The sequence below is a fragment of the Cynara cardunculus genome, assembly GCF_001531365.2.
Source record: "Cynara cardunculus var. scolymus isolate 2C chromosome LG 13, CcrdV1, whole genome shotgun sequence".
Taxonomy (NCBI): domain Eukaryota; kingdom Viridiplantae; phylum Streptophyta; class Magnoliopsida; order Asterales; family Asteraceae; genus Cynara; species Cynara cardunculus.
This window is the reverse complement of record NC_037540.1, coordinates 4291174-4300447: the sequence shown is the minus strand read 5'-3', so window position 1 is coordinate 4300447 and position 9274 is coordinate 4291174. Positions and strand designations below refer to the sequence as shown.

Below are 9274 nucleotides of genomic sequence, written 5' to 3'. Positions count from 1 at the left end.
ACTATTAGTATGCATCTCAGGTGCAAGAGGTTCAAGGGTGGACAAGAGCGAGGTTCTCTCCTAGATAATTATATTATTGTTATATTTCGGATGGTTAGGTTTATGCTTAAACTCATTTTGTAATGTAACTCGGTATGGGACGGGTTAGCGTTGAGTTATTAATTTTAATTGAATTTGTAAGACTTCTGCTGTAATAAGGCTTTATTAGCCACTATATCTTGGGGTTATTTATTACTATTTAATGAGAATGACGTGACACAACTCATGGTGAAAATGAGGGTGTTACAAAAAAGTCCGAAAAAACCAATGGACTTTCATATTTTGAACGATCAAGTCCATAAATATTCTTTGAACGAAAAAAGTACTTACATTTATAAAAAAAAAACAAATATATCATTCTCATTACTATTCGCAAAATATAAAAGTTGTATCCAAAGCATAATAATATGCGTACAAATTTTGGGCATAATTATACCAAAAGTTAAACCAAAATATATACCAAAAGTTGAACCAAAATATGTAACAAAAGTTGCACAAGAAAATACTAACAATTGCGCCAAATATACTAAAAGTTATGCCAAAAAATACCAACAATTGCGCCAAATATACCAAAAGTTACGCCAAAATATACTAAAAGTCTAAAATATACCAAAGTAATGCCTAATCTATGTTAAGGTCATGGTATGAACTATTCTTCATTTGCATCATTAAATTCTGGTGAAGATATAGTCATTTGACTTTCTTGTAACCCTTCTTGATGTCTAACAACATCATCACTTTCATGATGTTCTTCATCACCAACAGTAGTATCACCTTCATCACGGTCTTCATCATTAACAACAGCCTCTCTTGAAATTGAATACGGTAGGATGCTTTCGGGCCATGCTGGCTGTGGCACAGGCACACCTGAGGATGTCTTTAATGATGAAAATAAAGTGTAAGCAATAGTCATAAAAAATGTTACTTGAATCTGAAAAACAAATAATGGCTTACCCTAATCATTGCTTCCTGAAAAACAAATAATGGCTTACCCCAATCATTGCTTCTCCCGTGACTGGATTGTAAGAGACCCCTACATATGATGGTATCCTCCCACCTCTATTGTCTTTTTCACCTCTATTGCCTCTTCCACCTTTATTGGCTCTTCTTGTTGTAGTCGGTTTTGGAATGTTGAGTCTTGGTCTACCTCTATTGCCTTTTTCACCTCTTTTTCACATTAAACTCAACATTGTCAATCGTGTTTACAATACAAAACTTATTTAGAAACTGATCCTCAACTGTTTTATTTAAGTTGATTATATCATCCTCATCTTCAAGGTCTAGAGATAAAGAATCTGACATATGTTCACTTGAATTATCGTCTATTTCATAGCAAGGATCATCACTATAATCACCATCGCAATCAGATATCATTYTGTAAAYAAAAATAACAATTTCATCACGATTCACCGATGAAAACATAATGGATGACTATATGTACAAATAAAGACTAAAAACCACTGAATGTTTTTGAAACTCATATAGACTGCTGATTGTGAACGTGAAGTTGTATCCATATATCTAAGTCTTAAAGTTTGCTTCTTTTTTGCCAATCTTTAGATCCAAGGATGTCCCTGTCCCCTAGGATTATATATTTAAGTCACAAAATCAACCAAAATATCCCTTGAAACTAGCTAAACTGAGAAGAGGATGACTATACAATTTTATGGCTTTCACACCTTCTATAACAATTAAGAACTATATTAAACTTTAAACAAGTCCTTACAAAGTAAAATTTTTACTGGTGGGTGATAATCAAGAAATATAATACATATAAAATTGGTCTCTGTGAGCTACTTGGTTCATGTTACTGTGAACTAATTCGGATGGCATGAGTATGATAAGTCAAGTGGGTAATAATGATAATTTCGACAACTCAAAATTGTTGCTGCTGTTGATTGTTCTCTGCATGTACTTGATTTAAGATGGGTCTTACACTTCAATGGAAATACTATCCATACAATATTTATATGAAGCAAATTTAACTAACTGCCATCAAATGAAGCAGCCAAATGGTGATGAAGATAAAAGAGAGTGAGATAAGATGTGATAATAGGGAACAACTTGGTAATATCTACAAGTTGTTTTAGGGGCCGTTTACCAAACGCTTACTCGGGTAAATGAACACCAAGTTTCATTATCTTCCCGGATGAATATGGTAAGTACCAAAAATTTTACCCGGTAAAAGCGAGACAAAGACCACGAGTCTTACCCGCTAAGTAAGGGATAAGACTCTTACCACGGTAAGCGCTTATCAGGTAAATTGTTGCATACGATATCGTTTCGATGAACTACCCAATAAGTAAATGATAGTGTTAAATTTATTAAAATCTTACCCAATATGTATACATGTTCCATTATCACACTGTAGTTGCATGATATCACATTGATCGACATGATGCATAGTTTCCCATTGCACAACCAAGTTGGACTGTTTATATCTTCTAATGGCCATTGACCTGATACACATCTTAGGTTACTTTTTAGGAACGAGTCTGTATCTCCCCTTCATGACTTACCCTCTAATTATGTAGTAAAGGGAATGCCATTATACTTGCGGAAGGCTATAAACAGTGGGTATATAGTAATATGCATGTGCGATGAGAATGAAATACAAGTAGGAGAAGGAAAAGCAACTCCAATAAAAAGTAGGAGAAGAAAAACATTGTAAGTTCTGTGAGTGTGATTCCACATGATAACTTATTTTTATCTAGTCTGCACCTCTTTGGCTAATGTAATCTTTTGACAGAATCAATCTCAGAACAGAGAACAAGATAATTCCAGGAACAATATTACCATTCAATCTCAGAAATTTCTTACAAAAAAATGAAATGTAATTTTAGAGCAAACCTGATTAGACGAGCAACAGGGGCGGCAACGAGGTGGTACGGTGGCGACGTGCAGAGACAGGGGCGGCGACAGGGTGGTGCGGCGGCGATGGAGACGATGGTGTGCTAAAGGGAGAAGGAGACGGGAGGGAGCGATGGTCACGGGGATATGAGTAGTCAAGAGCTTTTAGAATTTTTTAAGTTTTTTTTTTTTTAATTTAAGGTTACCTTCTATTCAGGTTACAAGTTACAATTTTAAGGAATGAGAATCTATTTAACAGGTTTTGTAAAGTCCAATGACTTATTTAACAGATTCTAAAATGTCCAAGGATTTATTTGTTCCAAAAAATTGTTCAATGACTTAATCATTCTAAACAGTAAAGTTCATTGAGTTTTTTTGGACTTTTCCCTATTTTTTATTAAAAAAAAGGGTATTTATGATTGGAAATAGTCGTGAAGCCTAGATGGACGCTTGAAGAAACCAAGAGAAATAGGCCATGTAGCGCCTAAGAAATGAGGAATGGAAAGAGATACCATGGAAAAATGAAATGTGTTTAATTAATCAAAAATTGAATCCTTGACCGTTAGTCATTTAGACTTATTGCCGGCTATAAAATAGGCCGAAGAAAAACCCTTTTAATAAATCTATAAATTTACCATTTTTCTCTTCTTAAAAAATTATTTACAGTTTTATATACTATATACAATTTTCATCAAATTGATTGATTTTATATGCCGTTAGAAGGGGGGTCAAGAATGTATATTAATGCATTTTGGTTTTGTTTGTCAAAGAAATGATCCTCTTTCTCTATAGCCATTGTCATCGGTATTATCGTTTTCTTTTTCACTAATTGTTGATCTTCTACGTATAGTACCACATATTTCAACAGAAGATTAATGCCTGAAATGAAATGATGGGAGCCACAAAAACATATCCACAAGTAGCCATCTCTTCACCATTTAATTTTTTAAATACTTCACGTTTTTATTAGTCAAAGACGTATATGTGTATCAACGCATAAATTCCTTGATCACATTATTAGAAGTCGTATATGAAATAAGCACACACCATCAGCCTTTTATAGCAGTAATATTGGTATGAGTAAACTCATTTTTTTAAATTCATGTTTGATTTTTAATTAATTCAAAAAAAAAGATCAAAGATGAAAAAAGATACGTTCAAATTATATATCCTGATTAGAACATGGAGAAGAATTATGGATTTTAAAACGTACGAAGGGGTCCACTCTCATCCTTTTGTATTTTCTCTTGATTTTAATCATTTTAAGATCTGTTATATTAATTCTTATTTTTATTTATTCAAGGCTTAAGGTTAACATCATGACATCGTTAACAGATGCCTAAATATAGATGTGTAATATCATCCTTTCTTACTTTTTCAAGATTTCCTGATTAAAATTTACTTTTTTAAGATTTATTTGTTTATTTATTACGTACGTATTCATTTGACGTGTCACACCTGATAAAAAGACAAATATTTATATTATTCATAATTTAATCTTTTAGTAATGTCAAGTTATACATATAGATAAATCTAAGCATAAGATCTAGATTTGGTCAACAAATAATTGTTTTTGATAGGTTTTTTTTTTATTTTAATCAAAGTTTTATAAGTGTGAAATGTATATGAAGGTGATTGTTGTGTATAACATTATTTTTGTGTTATCGAATTTAGGACCAAATCTTGTACTATTTAATAATATATTTGGATCCTATAATTATAATTGGACAAACTCAACAATCAACAAAGAAAAAACACAAGATGTATTTACGTAGTCTGGTGAAAACATATGAATTTGTGGGCTCAATGGGTAATACCAGCGGTGGATCTACATAAAATTAGGGTTGTAAATGATATAATTAATAGATAAGGATATAGTTAACGATATAATTCTTCTGTAACCCATAACCCCAAAACATACAGCACTTGAATCCTGCGTGATAGATCTCAAAATGATTAAAATATGGTCTTGAGCAGGCCTGGAACTGGGCCTATAGAAGGGTGTAAGGCCCATCTCTAAGGAACCAAACGCATGTCTAAGTTGGGCCAGTGGTCTCTACCAGTCTTCAACTGGGCTTGTCATTTCTGTTTATTTTTTAATTAAATTACTAATTAACCATAAAACAACATGAAAATGAAAAAGATGGATTTTCAAATAAAAGAAATTGAAACTTGATAACATAACTTTTTATTTGATAATTTACATGGACACAACTTTTAATTAAGAAAAAGGCTAAATTAATCTACTTTACTGACGGTTTAAGGATGAATATTATATATAAAAAAAGAAACTAATCGAAATTTTGTCTTTTACAAAAAACATACATAAGAACACATATATACGTGTACTATATGAATGTAAATATCTATATGTTTATACGTATCTGTATGAGGTTGGATTCCGGTGAAAATATGAGATGCATTGAAATAAAATGCACCGAATCAATCCATATATCAAGCACGATTCATGGGTGAGTTTGAGATTAAAGATGATCAAGAGTCCAGAACCCTTCTCACAGAGTCACGCTTCTTACCTTAACTCTCCTTCTTACATGATATTTCGCTTCCATATATGTAAATATAAATATAAAAATATATATATATTTCGATAATACGTGTATATTTTGGTATGTATGTATTTATAATATGAATGTATACACTATCTAATGAACAATATACATTATACATGACTATACACTATACATGAACATGATTGCATCATGTATACATCACTCACTATACATTATACATACAATTTAATATGACTTAAAAGATAAACCAACATTAAATTTCAAAACATCAGTTAATCATTCGTATCCTATGGCTTCACTGTGTATACACTATTTGTTGATCAAGATTTTATTTTTTATTCTTCTATATCACCGAAGAACGTCCAAAGAAAATTAAAAATAAAAGATCTTTATTTATTCATTGGTGATATATAACATTTACTGATGAATAAAAACTTTAAAAGACACTCAATTACCCATTGGGAGTGTATAACATTTGACATAACTTGTAAAGCATAAAGTTAATAATTAAAATTATTAACGATGGTATCCGTCGGTAAGTAGTGACAATTGTCTAGTGTTATCTTTCACTAATCAGTCAAAATTTTGATATTAATTTGAAGCTTCGGTAAGTAGTGATGATAGAGAGTAGTAAATTAAGGGTGGATCATTGTTTTATGTTTGACAGAACTTTTATATCGAACAAACAGGAACAAAATATAACAAAGTGGAACAGGGATGTTCCCAATGAAACAAGGTGTAATAGACCTATATTTTACCACTATAACCACATAATAATATTAAAAAAAAATCATTTTCTAGAATATCAAATATGTTTCCTTCTTTACTATTTTTAAAATTTTAAATTATTCATTATTTAAATTTTATTTATTGCATTTTATCCTCAAAGTATTATTTTTATGTGGTTTCTATAGTTTGGTTAATCTATGTAATCTATTAAATAATAATAATAATAATAATAATAATAATAATAATAATAATAATAATAATAATAATAATAATAATAATAATAAAGTAACATAGAAAATGTATAAAATAAATACTGGAAACTACATAAACTTCTCAATTTTGTATCATTTTAGTCGTCTTGACGAAAAATTTCTAATGAAATATTTTGTTATAAAAATATTTATTCTATTATAATTTAATAAACCATATAAATTAATCAAAATAGATAAAAGATATGAACAACTTATTATGGGTAAATTGATCATTTTATATGTTATGTCTTGTACAGTTCTGTCTTACCAAAATGTTGAATAGTTGTTCTATCATGTATTGTTTTGTCCTGCCCGTCTAGATACCAAACGCACCCTAAAGAAAAGAATATAGATAGGATTCGTTGCTCTCTGATACCATGTAAGTGGCATTAAAAACATTAATTGTTACTACAAGAAAAGTGAGCTTTGACAAATAGTCTTTAGCGAATATATGTTCACCCGCAAGTTATAGTGACGACTTATAGATAAATGGACTTTTAGTGATGACTAAATCTCTTGTTTCTTGTGACGTGTATTCTAAGAAATAAATCCAAAATGCAATAACAACATATTTTCATCCAAAAATATAAAATTACTTTAAGCGTATTGTATTTGAACGTACTATAATCTTATATCTGATGATAACATATATTTTGTTTTTCGTTACTTAATAGCTAAGCACGAAATTAAAAATTGAAGGAGAATGGAATGGTTCTAGACACATAATTTACGACCTGGAAGAGGAATCAGCTCCATTCGAATTACAACTTCACCGCATTCAACTTCTCTCAATCGAAGGGTCATGTCTTGTACAATTTTTCCATTCTCCAAAACTATGCAACTCTCATGCACTAGGTTGTTGGTCTTTTGGGGATGAACACGCTCCAGTTTCGTACCATCCGGGAGGTTCTTCAACTCCAAACCCCTTTGTAGACATTTTATATACGGTTTTACATCAATCTCTGTCACCCCCATGTTATCGTCGTTACTAAAGCTATCTTTATCATACACAGCCTGAAAACAAACAAATAAGTAACATTTTTGGAATCCTGTATATGATTAAAAGTTGCCATATATATATATATATATATAGAGGTTGGGTATTATACAACCCTTGACATTTGTGCAACCAATACAACTCAATTTCAACCGTCCATTTCATTTGATTAATATGTGATTTCATAGAAGTTTTGATTGTTTCTTAATATAAAGTATTGATCATAACTAATAAACCATATTCATCTTTCATAAATATTCAAATCATAATAAATGAACTCTCATCATTTCCATAAATATCTCAATTTATTGGGTTGCATTGGTTGTACAAATGCGATATGTTGTATTTGAAACAAACTATATATATATATATATATATATATATAGAGAGAGAGAGAGAGAGAGAGAGAGAGAGAGAGAGAGTGTGTGTATGAGGGTATGTGTGTGTGAGGTTCAAGGAAAACCAAAAAAATGAAAGACTGAAGGAACACTCTATGGTATACACATGTGCATACAAGTAATTGAAGATGTTTTCTGGTTTACAGAACGAATTACTTGCAAATTACATATATTCACATGTGCATACCATACAGATGAATAATTATTGATGTATTCCGTTTTTAATTTTTTACGATTTTCCCTTAAACCTGAGTTTCTCTATATATAATTTTAATTTGGATGTAGAATTTCAAATATGGGGTGGATACCTACAATGTTGATTGGTGTATTGGGGTCCCTCAAGGTGAGAGTCAATTCATCATCCCACTCGGGATTGCAGTTCCCTTTAACAACCCTGGTCTTCGTTTTCTGCATTAAGATACAAGTTCCTTATATGAGATTAAACATTCAAAACTAACCTACACATTTCGTAAACCTTAAAATTAATTTGTTCCTCAATCACAAACCAATTCATGATTTATAACCGTCCTAAGTTACATGTTTTTGCATTAGCTTCCTGTGTGGCTAAAAATTAGGTGTTGTATATATGTATGATGAGATGGAAATTTTATAGAACGTCTAAGTCATATTAATCAAATACGGAATATGTGAACGTGTAAGTAGATGTACCTGGCCATCCACGGTTGCAACGAGATAAGGATCGCTGCTTTTGGTATCACGAACCGCAAGATTGATCCCTCTCTTCACACGCAGCTTCAATATTCCCAATACTCCTTCCATTCGAATCTATACGGTCATATGCATAACTTTAAATAATTCAAGAATGGAAGAATTCAATTTTGTTAACTTTCTTCTTCTTTTTTCAAACTAAAAAGAGAAAAAGAGAAGAGGGGGTTGATTAGACGCAAATAAAGAGGTAGGACAAGACCTTCTCAACCCCTCAAATCTTTCTTTATTCGGTCGGTAGGTATGCGTAAGATCAATCAATCAATTTAGACCACACCCTTGAAGGAATCTCATCCGCCACTTATCACAAGAATGATTGTTTTTTTGTTATTTTAGAAAAACAATTCTAAAGACTTTGGTTTTGTTCTATAAACATTGAATGGTGGTTTGTGCTACTCATAAGTTTAAGGGTTGTTGTGTAGTGGTTGAGGTCCTGAAATATTCAATCAGCTCAAGTTTTGATTCAAGACGTACACAGTAGTTGTGGCCGTTGAATTTATCATGGTTGATTTCTTACGGTCACAATTTACGGGGATTAGTCGAGGCATAAACTGGGACACCTTTTTAAAAAAAATCAAGAGTGTATAAAATTAGTTGGTGTACGTATAAACTGGTCCGTACACTCATATTTGCCAAATGATAATATGATATATTAAGAATACTAGAAGCGTACTCGCGCAATGCAGCGAGATACATTGTGTTTTTTATTTAATTTTATTTTTTATCTCAGTCTATGTTATAATATGGCTTTAT

General features: G+C 31.4%; 1 protein-coding gene across 1 annotated transcript; it reads right to left on the bottom strand.

Moving 5' to 3' along the window:
* Nucleotides 1–6971: 6971 nt before the first annotated feature.
* On the bottom strand, nucleotides 6972–8774 carry LOC112525516 (protein C2-DOMAIN ABA-RELATED 7-like). The gene is made up of 3 exons (XM_025135679.1): nucleotides 8465–8774; nucleotides 8108–8203; nucleotides 6972–7414 (listed from the first exon to the last, which is right to left on the bottom strand). Exons 1-3 carry the CDS (start codon nucleotides 8573–8575, stop codon nucleotides 7115–7117), a joined length of 507 nt encoding a protein of 168 aa, XP_024991447.1. The 5' UTR covers nucleotides 8576–8774; the 3' UTR covers nucleotides 6972–7114.
* Nucleotides 8775–9274: the final 500 nt, after the last annotated feature.